The following is an 18099-nucleotide window of genomic DNA, read 5'->3' as shown; positions in this document are numbered from 1 at the left end:
TCTCACTGCAGGCAGCACTCAATCGTGTCTTAACATTAAGCGGTGGCGCGCTTAGCAAACAACCAAACATTTCCGCGCTCACTACTGACAAACCAATCAAATTCGTTTAAAATATATATATTTTTTTAAATCAGACCAAACACATTTTTATTTTTATTCATGAGTTATATGTGTACAAAACAATAACTTTTAATTAATAACAGTGGCCTATTGATAAAAACATGGAGCTGGTGAACAGGTGAAGGGAGACCGCAGGTTCGTCCAGGGCGGGCACTAGTGACTCACAGGGCGGGCCCGGCCCCCTAAAGCCCGCCCATGGCGCCGGGACTGCGCAGTCTGATCTCAAATAGGTATCAGCTAGCGCGGTCTGCGGTGAGTTAAACAACGCTGCAGGTTCAGTAGCATTCAGCGGTGAGTTTACGCTCAAATGCGGGTAAAACAACATTCAGAGAGGAGTTTTATTAAAACAGCGATCATCTGCAGGTAAAACAACACTCAGAGGTGACTTTAACAACGCTCCACGGCACGTGAGAGTAGCATTTTAAGCGTTTTTTCTGCTCATCTAACTGTTAAGGCCGTTTCACACGGTACGCGGCAACCGCGAGTGTTTAGTTCTTTTTCAATAGGAGACGTGCGGGAAGCGGCAAAATGGGGGCGGTTACAGAGGTGAAGCGGAGTTGGTCCACATGCCTTGCTCGTGCACCCAAAATCCTATTCCTTCTCCGGACATGGTACTTCATGACAGGCGCCGTTGAAGATAAACATATTTGCACTATATGCTGCACAAAACGCTTCCAATACAAGAGAAAAGCTAAAGCCGCGCGGCGATTTTGCCGCTTACCGCGTACCGTGTGAAACGGCCATTAGGTAGCTTTGATTAGACGTACCATGCTGGATGGTAAATAATTTTTATCAGAGGCTCGTTGATGTTAACAAATATAGATATAAATATACATTTTACTATACTGCGATTGTGTTTGATTAATTTATGTGTTGTATGATTATTAATTTGTTTATTTAAAATCCTGTAATTTAATAACTCTGACGTCATCGAACGAGACGATCCCCATGTCCATTGCGATATTCCACTCGGTAAGTTGAGCATAGATATGTACACTAGATGTCGCCTTGGCTACGGCAGTTCATTGGACCGAATGCGTCAACTACAGCCGCCATTTTGTAACAGGGGAACCTCGCTTCAGCGTCATTGTAGGCAATTGTGTAACAGAAATAAAATCACCATAAATCGTCATGAACGCGATTTTCTTTGTTTTCTTTTGGTTCGTTTCAACAGTCAGATATGTATTTAGCATTTAGTCCAGAAAAAATACAAGTTTTAATATTATGCAAATTTACTTTTTATAACTGTAATGCATAGTGCTAGTAGCCCTAACATCCATACGCAGCACAAAAGTCCGGCATCGTCCATGAATTCGAAGTACAGGCGGAAAAAGCAGCTTTACCTAGCTACTTCCTATGACAAGACTAAGTTATTATGTTGACTTGTGTGCGTGCGTGAGTGCGCGTGTGTATTATTAGTTATTTACTTATTTTCTGTTTATGTCCTTCAAATTTGCAAGCTTCAAACTCTTTATACCCCCACCACCACAAACAAACCAAAAACAAAGGCACTTTTAATAGTCACATGTGTTTTGTTAAACTGTACTTGTCAGTCTCACTGTAGCACTCTCTGTTTACATTTATATTTGTTTTATCTGTTGTTCTCATTGTTGTGAGTCTTTCTGTTTGTGTTTCTGCCCATCAACATGTCCATCCATTCAGAGCTCCAATAATATCTCATGATCTTGGATAACTTGGTTGATGGTCAAGAACTGAAGGATGAGCTCCAAAGTCCTGATGACTCTCTTGGTGAGCTGCAAGAAGAGGAAGCAGCAGCGCCAGTGAAGACACCTGAGTCGAGGGTGCATTAGAGAAAAGAGACATTGATGGGAAATATTGTCTATGCAAGGTCAAGCAGTAATCAACCAAGGAAAGGTCAGTATTGTTTACATTTTAAAATATATTTTTAGGATCTACACTGTTTGGGTACTTACAGGTGTATAAAATGAATGAATACTTCTACTTCTAAGGGGCCAATCACACCAAACGTGTTTATGGCAGTTGTAGACGCATTTTTTGAATGATATTCTATGGGCAGTGAGTGTTATGCACACTGTTTATTTGCGCCGAACGCCTTGCGTTTTTTGCTGCTGGCCGCAGCATGTGCTGTTTAAAGGAGCTGAGAGCGGAAAAGCGTCTGACGTCATTCGCGTCTTTCCATTGTCCAATTGAATGAGGGGAGAGGCAGGCCTTCCGTTGTAGTGACGGGGTCACTCACTATCTCCTGCATGTTTGTGCACTTTCACCCCGCATCAAGGCCAGAGCAAGTGCCCTCTTTGTAAAGTTTCTGCTAATATCTGTCATAATAGCAAAAGAGTGCTCACGCTTCAATATTTGATTGACATGACAGTTGCATCTGTGGTTGCCTAGCAATTTGCGCCCTTGCGTTTCCACACGTTTAAAACGCGTTTGGTGTGATTGACCCCTAAGGCTATTGTCAATAGCCAATCAGATGCTTTCTTTATAATCGGTTCTATTTGAGCATTCTTATTTGCTGTCATCATCTGCATGACGCATAGATAACCATACAGTTATTGGACTGTTAACATTAGGGTTTGGGAAAATAAAGTGTTCTAGTTTTTCTCTCAAGCTATAATGTTTAACAGTGAGCTTGCACCATTACAGACTGTAACCAGACTGTGCCACTAGCCTTGGGACAAGTTGGAATTTGTAAATATGTATATTATATTGAATGTTATATATAAATGTTGCATTGTGTTGTTTTAATCCTCTTAAGCAGATCACATTCGGACCACTGATCCTCCCAAAGTTCTTGACACTCATTGTGAGGTGGGCTTTGCTCCAGAGACTGTTGGTGTACTTCAGTGTGTTTAAATGATCATTTATATCTGTACATATACAGAATATGACAGTGGGTTATAATGTAAATACATAGTTTCTTTTATTAGCTTGAATACTGGACCTTTTACACATGAAGTACAATTAGATGCTGTAAATATATATGTATAAAGGGAAATATAAAAGTATTGTTTTCGTATACTACAGTATTTTAATTATTTTAGTGTTTTCTACAAGATCACTGAACAATTTCTCAGAGGCATCACCTCCTGGAACACCAAGAGATCCTCTTCTGGCTTCCTCAAACTGGAGTCAAAGTCTCTTTTCAGAGAGGTGGAGGGCAGAGAGACCCCGTCTGCTGAACACGGCTGTGGCACAAGAAAATGTTTGTGGGAGAAGTCCAGCTGTTATCCAGTGTTGTGACTGTCGACCTCGCCCCTTCTTCTGTGCTGAATGTGACGTCGTCATGCACACCAGACATGTCCTCCATAGCATAGATGCCATGACTGCTGAATTCTTCCAGCCATTGCCTTTAACAACTGTTGTGGTGGATACGGCTCTTTCCCATTGTGGTAAGTTTTGTGTATGTACATCATATATCATTTTCAGAATAGTTAAGCTACAGTAATATGCTTTACTATCTCAATTATACCTTTTTGTTTGATGTTGAATGTATGTGGATACTCCGTGTCAGTCAGCATTTTAAACATGTACATTCTCATGTACTTTTTCAACAATGTGCTTCACCACTATTGATCCATTACAATCTTATGTTACTCAGTCAAAAGAAATGATCTTAATTGTCCTCTACTGTATGATGTTTTTCAGTGCGGCTTGTACCTGTGGAAATGTCTGACAAAATCTGTGGTTGTTCACCAGAGTCATTAAGGGTCTGTCCAGGAAAGACAATTGCTGTGGTCACAATTAATGGTAAGAATGTAAAGAACTTTGTTTTGTCCTGTTAAAGCAGAATCTTTAATATCTTTTCATACTTAATTCCCAACAATTTAGCATAGATGTGAGCTCCAACACCTTCTTAACATTCATTTCCTTTTAGTATTTCATACCAAAGCCCATGATTTTAAATGTGAGGTAAGGAAAAGTTGCTATGTGATAGAAAATAAATTAAACATCTGCAAACATCTGGTTCTTTCTTTCTTTCCTAATTTTTAACCAGGTGAAATGGAGTATGGCATATCAGGATGTTGCTGGATTAACACTAGGAGAGGAGGTGGAACAGTGCAATGCCTTCCTCTCTAGGATCGCAGTGACCACAAAACCCAAGTCAAAAGCAGGTAAAACAACTGCACTAGCAGGTGCAATACTGCACTAGTTATATAATCATATAATAAATAGGGGGAATAATATGGTGACATAATATTTTCTGTGTTTGCAGGATGCTCTGGGGTCCGACCATTTTGGGACACTGTCAGAGGTTCTGACATGCTCTTACATTTGGTCTTTTTTCAGTTGCTTTAAAACACAATAATGGCAAGTGTCTCATACCACTGTGTTCAGCACAAACTGAGCTAAAATATTATATGAGCTACATGTATGTACATGTTTGTATTTTTCAGAGAAAAAGGTTTATGCGTGGTTTTTAAAAAAGCAAAAATTTTAAGTCACTGATATAAGTTCACAAAACCCATACTAAACTTGTTTTAACAAGACTTTCCTAAACAGAATCTAGTAGCCTAGAGTTTTTTCTTTAAAATGATGTGAAAATCATCCTGCCTACTTATTCACATAAAACAATGTATTGATTTAGAAATTGTAAGACACTTTTTGTTTAGAGTGGCTGTATGCGAGAAGGATTGATTGACAGCTAGCAAACAAAGGCTCACATAATGAGCTGCATAATGAGCTGCATAATGAGGCAGGAGGGAACTACAGTAAAGAATGTGAGGACAAATGTACACGTTTGTTTGAGGTTTATTAAGAAGTTAACAATATAATCAAAATAGAAATGAAGGTCAGTAGGACATTTTCAGTTTATTTGGAAACGAACCATATTAAAAACCTTAACTTGTATAAGAAACTGATAAACAACAGAGCTGTAAACTTCATGTGGCTCATGTTACCATACCTCGAGGAAGTGCGATCCAGAAGATATGTGCTCTTGGCACCTCAAAAACATGGAAATAATTACTAATTGATGTCAAAATGAGTGTATGCTGACAAGTCTGAACATCCTTCATTAACATTGTCCCTTTTATAAACTTTAATAAACATGCATCTGAAACGGGCCAAGTATGACTCGCTGTATACCACATAGCACCTCTAGTGGACGTTTCACCCAAAAAGTGCAGGGAAATGTACTTTCAGCTACGTATTTTAGGTTTTGCAAAAATGTAGGTAGAGTAACGTATTTCCAATGAGCCTGGGTTGTTTAAAACTGAGGTGGTGGGTATATGAAGTCTATGGTTGTAACTATGTAACTATAACTATTCCCCTTAAATGTCCTAAATCACTGAAATTACAGGGATTTTACACATGAAACAAAAACTAGTACATTAAAAAACTAATAGATCTGTGGATTTTAGCTGCTTTCAGTTGATGCTTGATCTTTTCTTTTGACTCCTCTTTGGTTTAGCCACCGATCCATTTTTACGCTATTAAAACAGAATGGCAAGAGCTGATATCACAGTTTCGCAAGTGCATTAAAAATCTACTTAAATAAGTGACGATTGTATAAACACTCAGTGCTTTAAGTGGGCTGGAACGCGCCGGTACTCAGTACCGCCACTTCCAAATATAGCTCTTGAGCGTACCACCACCTCTCCGTGCTCCCAGAAGGTGCTTTTGGCGTACAGGAATGCTCATTTGCACATCTGTTTAATTTAATCCTTTGGCTGCGCTGCCGCTTTTCAGAGCGCCTTTAAAATGTATGCTTCCTAATTCATCCCACTGAGAGAACAGACTACATTACCCATACACCCTTGCGTTTACAAGTTAAAAGCGCATGCGCCGCTTTTGCTGCTGTCAGTCAGGTCTGGGGAGGTGTGTGTTTGTGTGTAAAATGCGCAACCATAGCTGCTCGGTTAAAATTAAAATACAATGAACACTTAATATGCCCTCCTTGTTTTAGACTCTGAGTCAGGGGCGTCGAACTAGGGGTAAAACCAGTACTGATTACCAGGGCCCCAAAGAAAGAGAGGGCCCTTGAAAAGTCTGGAATATATTATGGGGTGGGGCATGGGGGCCCATCAGGACTGCCTATGCATAGGGCCCGAGATCTTGTGCAACGCCCCTGCTCTGAGTAGTAAAAGAACAAGGTCAGAATCAGAGGACTCGCTGCCTGACATCCCACCAAGCTAGAATTATATCACTGCATACAGTTTGGTTCCCCTTGACGCAACTTCGGATTTCCTCAGGCGATGTGCAGGGTAAAAACATTCTTGAAATTGTAATAGACATTTAGTTTAATTGCTAAACTACAAGTGAACGAAAATTCAATGAATTTGAACGACACGCAAAGTAGTTTTACCACCCACAAAATGAAAAACAATGGGACAAAATAAACTTTCTAGTTTCAAATGCCCAGTATTTTGTTATTCTTGAACCCATAGATCATGGTCTTGGTGTCATTTTAAAGTTTTTTTAAGCTCTATCTATCTGAACAATTTTACTCACATATCTACCTTTTGCACATTTTATTTATGTTCAATAATAGCTCTTTCTAACAGTAGCTCTTCTAAGGGTATTTTTTACAATGTCTCTGTTGACTGCTAAATATAAAACCCCTTTAATATCGGAGTCGAGTCAGCAAAAAAACAAAACAAAAAATAGAGTACCTGCACTTCTTTTGGGCCACATAAAGCACTGTAAACACTTGCCTAATTTAGGTCATCTTTTGGTGGACCACACTTTAAGAATTACTGTTCTAAATGATCCGACCCACCCTCTTCATCAGAGTTTCTTAAGAAGCAACAGGTGAAGTGGCAGACTTCTGCAAAGGAAAATTAGGACCACAAGGTAAAGTAAGTCTTTTGTGCCTCAATTAGACTGTACAACAATAGACTCAAAAACTCTTAGGCATTTTAAAATATGAGCATACTGTGTATCAGCACTCAGCTAGTTAAGTTTATTTTTCACACATGGTTGTCATGATTCTTCAATGTTTACTGTTTTGCCTGTTTGGACCTTGTTCTTTTATGTTTTTTGAATGTTTTAATGTCTTCTGTATTTATGTTTTTACGGTTTGGCAGTAGGCTGTTTAACAGCACTCAGCTAGTTTAGTTTACTTATTCATACATGCTTGTCATGTTTCTTCAATGTTTATTGTTTTGTCTGTCTGGGCCAGGGGCGTTGCTGGACATAAAGCTCTACTGGGGCACAGGCCCCCTATTTTTTTAGACTTTTTTTAAAGCCTGCTGTGTGCAACACTTATATACAATTTTCTTTGCTTAAGCCACTATTCCCACACTGTAAAAAGCACTGGGAAAGATAACATGTAGCCTATTTAAAAATATTTTAGTATCATCTTCTTATACTTAACATTATTAACATGTTTGGTGGCATAAATATTTGGAAATAATGGCAGCAGAGAAATATTTTACTTTCATATTTGCATTTTATATTATACAATAATTACAATGATTAATAACTTTTTACAAGAACATTTTTACAATAACAATAGTTCAAGAAACAAGTCATTTTATGACTGCTACTAAAATAATCTCAGTCACTGCTAACTGTTTATGTAGTGTCCTAAAGCTAGTGAGCTAAATATTAATTTCATATCTGAAAATACAGAACAGAATATCACATACATGTGTTGATTTTCTCAGCAACTATGCATTTTAATAGACTTGACAGAGGGTTTCCTGAGATTTTTCCTCTAATGTTTGAGACCTGACTGGGTGAGGATGTAGTTTATCTTACCTCCCTTAAAGGTCACGTTCTTCCTGATATCATTTTTTAAACCCTAGTTAGTGTGTAATGTTGCTATAATAGCATAAATAATACCTGTAAAATGATAAAGCTCAAAGTTCACTGCCAGAGGATATATTTTCTTCAATAGAATTTCTCTTAAAAGCCTACAACGAATGGCCGGTTTGGACTACAGCCCTCCATTTCCTGCTTTACGGACGTCAGTAAAACAGTTTGTTGACTAAACTCCACCCACAGGAATACGTCAGTCACCAGCTTTGGCTCAAACGGCTCTGCTAATGTAACGGGGTGCTTTAAAGAAAGCGAGTGAGATGAGAATCCATATGCAAAAGGTGTTTTATTGTAAAATCCCAAAAAGGGCCAGCAAACAAATCCAGAGGGTAAATCCAAAATCAGAATCCAAAGACAGGCACAATATCAGGGCAGGCGGCAATACAGGCAAAATCCAGATAAACAGGCTCAGGTCAGACACAGGAACAGATAACAGGTACAAAAACAGATTAACAGATAACAGGCAGATAATAACAGGATGTGGCGATGTAATAATCAGCCTTGAACTGGAGTACAGGAAGTGGCTTTATACAAACAGACAGGAAGTGTGAAGTGAAACATGGCAGGATGTATTTCAAAATAAAAGCCAGAACAGAACAGGATGTCAAAATAAAAGTCAAAATACGAAAATACACAGAATACAACCAGAACACATAACAAAACCATTACAGCTAAGCTAAGCTGCTATCGAATCACAGCACACTAAACAAACTACACAATCAGAACTTGTTACGTATTTCTGAAGGGGGGACTTCACATAACAAGGAAGACATGTGTGTGCATGCGTCAGTGCGACTGCTGCGGCGCTTTTACAAGTGTGACTGCATAAAAACACACTGCATTGTTACAAACATAACTACAATGCATATAGATCGGTTTTTGCTGCGATTATCTTTGTAAATGAATACACTAGATAACTGCTAAAATTTTTACTTAAGATTTACACTGGGGCACATAAGATTTACACTGGGACACGTGCCCAAGTAAAAGGGGTCTAGCGACGCCCCTGGTCTGGACCTTGTTCTTTTATGTTTTTAATGTTTAAATGTTTTAATGTTTTCTGTATTTATGTTTTTATTGTTAGGCAGTAGGCTGACCATATGAATTTCCTACTTGTGGATAATAAAGTTTACCTTGACCTTGAAGCAGGAGCCAGAAACCAGTCAGATGGTGGCCCCAGGGTAGAGTTGCTGGTGGGAGGAGCCAGGTTGCTGGACATACCTTACCCACCCTGGGGACGGATGCTAGAAACGAAAGCTGGCAGGGAGGAGTCCTGGGCGGAGCCGTGCGGGGAGCCTGGAGGAGCCAAAGACCCGGAGGGCCAGGGCAGAGCTGGTGGGTCTCCCGGCCGTGCTCACCCTCAGCAGCAGAAGCGGGAACAAAGCTCTCCTTAATGTCCACCAGGACTCTTACGTCGATCATCGGCGAAGCTGGTTCACGCACCTGGACAGGGTAGAGAACATATGGGGTGCTGGCATTATTAACTTCAAGGTAAAATGTACATTTCCAAAACAGCAATTCCAAATTTATACAGGGAAGTGAAGGATTCTATAATCAAGGATCTGAATGGAATAGATTTTTTTGCTGCCATTACAAACATGTGGTCAAGTTCTAATATGACCCCATTACATGAGCTTGACAGTATTACCTTAAAACTGGCTGGACCCTACAATCAAAGTGTCTGGAAACAAGACAGGCTCCATAAAACCATACACTTGATACACTTGTCTTAGTTCCATATTAACAGATTGGGCATTAGATGAGAATAATGGTGCCAATATTGTTGCTGCAGTAGCCAAACTGGGCTGGCCATGGCTTAACTGTTTTGGCCATAATCTCCATTTAGCTGTAACTGCCATAGCAAGTGAAAAGGAATGCATGGGCCGTGCCCTAGGACTTTGTAGGAGGCTGGTAAGCACTTTCAGCATGAGCTGGATAAAAAAAGAGACCTGGAAAATGGGTCAGTTTAGATTAGTTTTCTAGGCTGTATAATTAAGAAGATAGCAAACAATTTTGTATTCATATTTTCTCAGGATGTCTCCACACGATGGGGTACAAAACAGAAAAAGATTAACATAATTCTTGAGCAACTTCCTGCAATCAGACATGTCCTGATTGATGACAGAAAACATGGACACCTTAACCCAACATGGCAGGATGTGTCTGTTCTTGAGTCCATTAATACAGCACTAAAACCTGTGGCTTTACAGATGTTCTGTCCGGGGAAAATTACGTGACTGTGTCTTCAGTGAAACCTGTATTGGACCTTTAAAATGAAGACGTTGCAAGAACACAATTTTGACAGCAAACATTAAGAAAAAATGTGTGATGAAAAGTATAAGTCTGCTTTACTTCAAGAGCTCCTGAGAAAGGCCACTCTTCTTGACTCAAGATAGAGGGACCGCTTTGGAGGAGCTACAGATAAAGATGACAACAAAGGCCAGCTTTTAAAGGAGTTGGTGGAAATGACAGAGGAAGAACATACAGTGGAAGAAGGTAAGAAATACACAAAAAATGACCAAATAACCTAAGAGAGATAATATTTATCTAGTTCAATCAAGTTTATTTTAAAAAAATCGAATATAAAATGTTAATAAATAAAATACAAATACTATTATTAATAGCATCCACTGACATTTCACAGCATCCACCAGCAGAGCTTGGTCAGCAACCAGCAGAGATGTGTCAGCAACTAGCAGAGCTGTGTCAGAAGGTGATAAGGGAGTCTACAACCCTTTCTGCACCAAAAAAAAAAAGAGGTTGTAAGATCTGCTGCAGAGCAGAAAAGGTCAAGCATCGTTCCATGGGTACCAGGTGGTGCACAGGAACAATCCTTCCTAAAATGCATTAAACTTTTGTGTACAAAGAGGTGAAACTCACCGAGTGGTCAGGGGTGTTCACTGATGCTCACACAAAAATTACTGCAAAAGATGCTTTCCAACAGGTGTTTTGCCGTTTGGTTGTAAACTTGTGAACCTATTTTCCAAATGCCTCACACCTGTACATTCTTCCGTTGATAGCTTAAATAATAGACACTTCAGCCCAGTTGGTGACGATAATCCACCTTTGCCAATTGCAAAAATACAAACAACGTTTCCAGCGGCGGAGTAATACTGTACCTCACAGCACAACTAATACAAGTCAATGGAGTTGGACAAAAACTACAATAAAACCTGTTGGAAAGCATCTTTTGCAGTGATTTTTGTGTGAGCATATCAGTGAACACCCCTGACCACTCGGTGAGTTTCACATCCTTGTAAACGAGAGTTTAATGCATTTTAGGAAGGATTGTTCCAGTGCATCTATGTAGCCATTATAGAGGTGGGGGGTGATACAAGAATCACCCGAAAATTCTCGGGCCAGCATCATATGTTCAAATTTCAGTCAAAACCGTTCTATTTCATCAGAAACAATCTGAAACATGGCTTTAAGTGTGAAATACCGGACTTGTATTTAAAGAATGCTGTAATTTGACACCTGTGCCACACTGAAGTTATCTACAGTATGCGTTTACATTTAGCTCACAACAAGTGGAGGATCTTAATGTCAATGGCCATGTGCTTCCAAACACAGAACACAGTACAAAGAAGGTCATAAGCCATGTGCTTGGACAAGAAAACACAAGAAAACACTTTGTCACAGATTGTTGCTTATCTTTGAGTAACGGACAAAATAATTTTTAAATGAAAAGAGATACCTAAAGATACCTAAAGCAAGACCTCTTAAAGGGATAGTTCACCTAAAATGAAAATTCTATCATCATTTACTCGCTACCATGTTGTTACAAACTTGTATGAATTTCTTTGGTCTGATGAACAGGAAGATATTTTGAGTAATGTTTGTAATTAAACCGATTAAACTCTTAGAACGAATGTGTTAAAAACACATTAGTGTTGATTCTGGGACAACACACTAACTGTGTTGTCCCAGAATCCACCCATCTCTGTGTTATTATTGAAACAACACATTTTGTGTTACTTTTAACACAAAATGACCCATAATGTGTTAAAAGATTACCGCACAATGATTTGAAATTAACACATCCTTTCTAAGAGTGTAGAGGCACCATTGACTTTTATTGTATTATTTATTAATGTATATATTTTAATATAATGGTAATATAATTATCAGATGTAATATAAACTGTGAAACAAATGCTCATTTAATATTCAGGTGTGATCAGTTTTCTCAAGAACTGATAATGTTTTCTTTGTATTTAGTGTGTCTTTGACCCGCCTACTACTTTTAGAAAGTATAAAACTCAGTTTGTTCCTCATTGCCACTCTTTCTTCATGCATACAGGTATGATATCTTTACTTTCTATACACTTTAATTTACTTTACAAAATGTTTAATTAATCAAAAAAGATGAGATATGATGTGCACAGTTTAGTATTGTGTAAAGATAATTTATTTGTAACAGAGTGTTGTACTTTTTGTCTTTTGTTCTTCATTGTATTGTATTCATACCTGATCTTCATTTATTGTGCATCTGAGGATTGAGACTAAATCAGGATGTTGTCCACTGCAGCTCTTATTCTCATCCTCACCAGTAAAGTTGTCCTGGGACAGGTAAGACTGAATTATGAGACTGTATATGTATATTACTGTTTAAACAATTTTTAACTGATGATGTTATGTTATTATTTCTTATTGCTATAGGATGACAGAGAGTCTCTTGATGGACAGATATATCCATTAGATATGGCAGAGAATTCAGTTGATGACTGGTATCATGGTTGTGAATCGAACATGTCAGCTCTAGTAAAAGGAGACTATCTAATAAAAGAAATCTGTGCTAACATAAATTTTGGGAAAGCTTGGATGCTTGGGATAGAAAAAGTCCCTAGACCAGATAAACTGAATATGTTCCATTTTATTGCAATTAGTGTGTACACTAGTGATTTGGTATATAAAGATTTCAATAATAATGTTAGGACTGACAGACAAAAATACATAGACAAGAAATATACATGGTATTCACTTCACTTTTTTTTGACTGAAGCAATAAAGACTCTGCGGAAAAATCAAGGAAACTGCAAGGAAACCTATCGTGCTACCAGTGTTAAGTTTATTGACACTGTTAAGGACAAAGAGATTCGTTTTGGTTCATTTGCATCCTCCTCTCTTAAACGTGAAAAAACTGTGAAATTTGGAAATGAATCTTGTTTTAAAATCAAAACTTGTGAAGGTGCTGATGTGTCAAAATACTCTGACTATCCTGAAGAGGAAGAGGTGCTAATTCCCCCATATGAGAAGTTTAAAGTCACTGCTATAAAGAAGAATGACTGGTGTAAGACTGTGTTTGTGTTGGAGAGCACTGGTGTAAAAAGTAACTTAAACTGTGCAGCGGCATCAGTCAAGCTCAAGAAATATCACAATGTCATTATCTCTGACTGATCAGCATTTACATATTTTCATTTCTCTTTATATTAAGCATGGCTTTCATAACAAATTGCAGCTTTAAGTAGGCTACCTAAGAGATAATTGTTCAGAATTAAATGCAATCTCACATGCTCACATGAGGTAAAATTTTATTCAAAAATGCGTTCCTCTAATAATTTTATCTAAACATATTGTTAAAATCATTATTGAACATTAAAATCAATCACGTGGCTATAGCTTATGTCATTTTTGTTGTTTATATACTTTATGGATTTAAAATTACATTAATTTTATATGATAATGTAGTTGTTGTGCAAAATGCATTAATGACACAATTAAACAAGCCATTAAGACTTAAATAAAACATGCCGTTTTGGACGTAAATGATGCAAATGTGTCATTATTCCGATTGAACAGTATTTGATATTAAAGTTAGTCATCACTCTTATTTTGGAGGTTTTTGCATGAAAGCAGGGGTTTTCAGATTGTTAGAAATGTAAGTGCCATGGAAAAGACTGAAAGCTCTATAATATTTCGTTTGATGTCTGTGTATGCACAAATTTCTGTGAGCTGTTGACACTGTGCCCCCTTAAAAAAAATTGGTGCATGACGCCCCTGAGCATGACTATATAAAACACAATGACTAGACCAGTTTTATTGTCGTTTGGTGCTCATACGGTATCATATTTGCCTCTTTGCTGTCACTCCTAACTATGTTAGGACAGCTATCCAGCATTTTTAAATAGTTAAGACATTAAGGGACCCTTATGAACCAAAGTCTGGAAATAAGATTAAAGTCACATCATTCTTAGAATTATTACACAATACAATTTTACTCTTTATTATTTGTTATTTTAAAATGTTGTGTCCTTATGCATATGGCCAGGGAATGTTCATTGATCGCCATCTTCAGGTGTAATTATGTTAAGTCACTGAATGAATTAGTAAATAAAGTGTGTTTACTTAAATTAAAAAGAAGGATCTTTCAAATGAATTGGTCATTGGTTTTATGCACCTATATGCCAGATGGCCAGTCCGCCCCTGCCTCTGTTTAACTTGTCATCCGAAGGACGGTGCTTTTTGAAAGTATAGTGTCCCTATCACAATACTGGGGTGTTAGGACGCACACAAACCACACGGTGAGCACCCCCTGCTGGTCTCACTAACACCTCTACCAGCAGCAACGTGGTTTTCCCAGAAGGTCTCCCATCCAAGAACTAACCAGGCTTAACCCTACTTAGCTTCAGTGTGCAACCAGTCTTGGGCTACAGGGTGATATGGCTGCTGGCCATACCATCCTATGATCATTTTCATAAGATTTTTAAATTGAGCAAGTTATGGTCATTTAAAAGTACCTGCACCATTAAAACACAATGCTACAAGTTGTCTGAGATAGATGGCTGCCAGGCAATGACGTTAGAGACTCCACTGTAAGACATCTAGCCTTCATTATACAGATGATAACTATAAAAAAATACTCATTAAATATTCAGATGTCATTTTCTTGGAAACCTTTAACCCGCCTACTACTTTCAAAAGTATAAAACCCTCTTAGTTTCTTGCTCATTGCCAGATCTCAACATCATATCCACTTCACTGAACTGGAACAAAATCACCTGAAGTCTGAACATCTGAAAAGGTTTGTTACTGTAAATGATTTTGTCCACCAAAGATGCCTGTGAATTTTAACTAATAGTTTGCAGATATTATTAGACATTCACGCTAGTCGTCTGCTGTCTGGGCAGGTAACGCTTGAGTTAAAGAAATATTTTTGCTTTTTTTAAATGGCTCTTTATAAAGTATATTGAATGCATCTTCATGTGTACATTTAAAACTATAAAAAGTTGTGATGTGCTGTTTTCTATTGTGCAAAGATTTTGGATTTATAACACAATGTTGTATTTGTTGTCATTTGCAGCTTCTTCGCTGTATTATATTCATACCTGATCTCCATTCGTTGTTCATCTGAGGATTCAGACTAAATCAGGATGTTGACCACTGCAGCTCTTATTCTCATTGTCACCACTAAAGTTGTCCTAGGACAGGTAAGATTGAATTAAGAGCCTGTATATTAGTATACAATCATGATTACATTATTACTAAGCATATTAGAATGTTTATCATTGGATATAGGATGACAGACTGCGTATTAAAAGATCGAAATATCCATTAAATATGGCAGAGGATTCAGTTGATGACCTGTATGATGGCTGTACATTGAAAATGGAAAAATTGGTGACGACAAAATATCTACCTGAAGAAATCCATGCTAACATAGCAGGCTTTGGAACAGTTTGGGAAAACAGTGAAAATAACATCTCTGGACCAAAAGACAATCTGAAAAGAAATCATTTAATTGCCATTTCTGTGTATACTGGTGGTATTGTATACAGTAAATTCAATAAGGATGTTAAGAACGGTAAACAGGAATACGAAGACAAGACATTCAAATGGTATTCGCTTCATTTTTGGTTGACACGAGCAATACAGACTCTAAAGATAACGCAACAGGAATGCAAGTCAACTTTTAGTGGTACCAGTGTTAAATATCATTTTGCCAAGAACACAGAGATTCGTTTTGGCTCATTTGCGTCCTCTTTTCTTGATCGTGAAGTAACAACTAATTTTGGAACTGAATCTTGTTTTGAAATCGAGACTTGTTTTGAAATCAAGACTTGTCACGGTGCTGATGTGTCAAAATACTCCCAGTTTCCTAATCAGAAAGAGGTGTTGATTCCCCCATATGAGAAATTTAAAGTCACTAATATCAGGACAGGTCAGAAGGGTGACTGGTGTAACACTGTGTTTGAGTTGAAGAGCACTGGTATAAAAAGTAATTTAAACTGTGCAGTGATCTAGTAAATTAAATAGCACAATGTCATTATCTCTGACTGATCAGCCTTTACATATTTTCATTTCAATTTAAGCATGGCTTTTATAAAGGTTAAGGATTGCAGCTTTAAGTAGTTTATCTGAATGATAATCATTTAGGTTTTTTCTCGATTATATGCAGAGTTAAATGCATTTGTTGTATATTTAGCTGTTCTATCGCCTGCGTGCACTGTAAAAAAATCTTTGCTGCCTTAAATTGTTTAGTTTAATCAAATCGGATATACAAGTCATTTTAATTTACTATTATTTACCTTGAAATGAGTTTTCAAAAATTACAAAATATAGTTGAAATAAGTCAACTTCATTTGTTGTAGCAACTCATCTCTTGACAAGATAAAATAAAGTAGGTACAGTAGAATAAATAAATACATTTATATTTTTTTGTATATAGTTCTTATTTTAACAGCTTTACCCCTGATAACTAACCCTGATAACCCTGATGAGTCATCTTAACCGGTACTACTTAGGTTTAATGCTTTACTCTGCTGTCTGGTTTCTCATGCTATGTTTGAATTTGTTACAAAAACCAAATAAAATATTTCAAATGTATATTTTGTGTCAAATTCTTATCATATATATTTATGCATTTGGCAGACGCTTTTATCCAAAGAGACTTCATTACAAACTATAATTTTTTTATCAGTATACCTGTTCCCTGGGTTGGAAACCATGACTTTTTGCTGAGCTACAGGAACACTTACGTGACAAGTAGTCATTCATTTACTCGCCCTCATGCAATTATAATAATGTGATTGATAAGCGATGATTAAATCATGGTAGTTAAAGTGTAGTAACTAGGTTTTTGACAGATTGATAACAATTCGTATTACCATAGTTTCTTACACACGGCAGGACGTTGGCACTCCAGGAGCGACGTTGCCTACACCTGTACTAGAGCTTGGCATAACTAGACAGATTGTATGTAATTATTAGAAAAAATATTACAAAAATAACGAAAACTACAAAATATCTTGATATTCAGTATTATTTTGTCTTATTCTAAATAATTTTAGGTCATTTCGAGGCCCCCTTGGAAGTTTATTGAGGCCCGCTTGAGGAGAATCACTGCTCTAGATAAAGCGAGACCTTACAATGCAAATGAACAGTGCACATTACAAGTTAATGTATAAGCAATAATGTAGAGGAGGCTGTGTTGTATTGTGAATTTGTCACTGCTGAAGGGCAACAAAGCAAAGTGACTGCAACTCCTTTAGCCGTGACTTATTTACAATACATTACTTGCCTCAAGTACCTTATTGTTATCAGAATCAGGTACTGGAGCTAAATGTTTTATAGTATTTTGCATACTGTTTATTTAATTCTATAATCTATTATCATTCTAATATTTTCACTATTTGATACTCAGCAGGTTCACTTTCACTGTCAAATTTAGCACCACCTACAAACAGTTTCCCTTCCACATTTTGTAGAGTCAATTGGGTGGCTGTGTCCACTCATGCACATTTTGTCCTGCATGCATGTATTTTGACACTACTGCACTGTTGCAGGCCTACTCAATACCATTTATTAACTATGTAATGCAGTGCAAATCAAAGATATCACCTTAATCAAATAACTTCTTTATTATTACATAAATACTAGTGTATAGTTAGGAATTGAAATATTACATAAAACACTATTCTATTTCTAACAAAAGTGAATCATGAAAATTATATTACACAATATTTTATCTGTCAGGACGTTCGAGGGACACAAATAGACTTTTATTATGTATTCAATGTGTGTTCATAATTAGAGTGGGAAAATTATTACATTATTTAAATAAGAAATAACTCCATGTAACTTCAAGTACTCCATCCTAAACTATATTTAAAACTGATATGCTTTGTTGTTCTTTGCTTTTTTGTGTTCTTATGTGAAGCTGCTTTGGTACGATTAACAATTGTGAAAAGCGCTACAGAAATAAAATCGAATATTACATTGCTACTATTTTGTATAG

The 18099-nt window shown here is 37.3% G+C and overlaps 2 protein-coding genes and 1 long non-coding RNA gene across 5 annotated transcripts in view; all 3 read left to right on the top strand.

Annotated features, from left to right (window-relative positions):
* LOC129423980 (NAD(P)(+)--arginine ADP-ribosyltransferase 1-like) overlaps positions 1 to 13880 on the top strand; it is a 37785-nt gene extending 23905 nt beyond the window's left edge. Inside the window, exons 1-2 of one of the 2 annotated variants that reach the window (XM_055180525.2) lie at positions 12358 to 12434; positions 12525 to 13880. In XM_055180525.2, the coding sequence (XP_055036500.1) occupies positions 12378 to 12434; positions 12525 to 13262 (795 nt within the window). In that variant the 5' untranslated portion in view covers positions 12358 to 12377 and the 3' untranslated portion in view covers positions 13263 to 13880. Of the gene's footprint in view, positions 1 to 12357; positions 12435 to 12524 lie in introns of those variants that run through there. The other variant, XM_073865088.1, reaches the window with a different exon arrangement.
* Positions 1548 to 4227, top strand: LOC141362888 (uncharacterized). 2 transcript variants are annotated; one of them, XR_012368446.1, is made up of 5 exons: positions 1548 to 1995; positions 2861 to 3004; positions 3157 to 3491; positions 3748 to 3849; positions 4097 to 4227. It is a non-coding gene; the product is annotated as an uncharacterized lncRNA (long non-coding RNA). The 2 variants fall into 2 exon arrangements; XR_012368445.1 differs by having other exon boundaries at positions 3144 to 3491.
* Positions 13881 to 15235: 1355 nt separating the features above from the next.
* On the top strand, positions 15236 to 16662 carry LOC141362735 (erythroblast NAD(P)(+)--arginine ADP-ribosyltransferase-like). The gene is made up of 2 exons (XM_073864936.1): positions 15236 to 15292; positions 15381 to 16662. The coding sequence occupies exons 1-2, from the start codon at positions 15236 to 15238 to the stop codon at positions 16104 to 16106; spliced, it is 783 nt and encodes a 260-aa protein (XP_073721037.1). The 3' UTR covers positions 16107 to 16662.
* The last annotated feature ends 1437 nt before the right edge of the window (positions 16663 to 18099 follow it).

Source organism: Misgurnus anguillicaudatus, unplaced genomic scaffold (genome assembly GCF_027580225.2).
Source record: "Misgurnus anguillicaudatus unplaced genomic scaffold, ASM2758022v2 HiC_scaffold_29, whole genome shotgun sequence".
Classification (NCBI taxonomy): Eukaryota; Metazoa; Chordata; class Actinopteri; order Cypriniformes; family Cobitidae; genus Misgurnus; species Misgurnus anguillicaudatus.
The sequence above is the reverse complement of the archived record's forward strand: the minus strand, read 5'-3'. Positions and strand labels throughout refer to the sequence as shown.

Coding starts and splice junctions, on each gene's coding strand:
- LOC141362735 (XM_073864936.1), top strand. CDS start 15,236: ATGTTGACCACTGCAGCTCTTATTCTCATTGTCACCACTAAAGTTGTC. Junction 15,293..15,380: donor CTAAAGTTGTCCTAGGACAG/GTAAGATTGAAT, acceptor CATTGGATATAG/GATGACAGACTGCGTATTAA.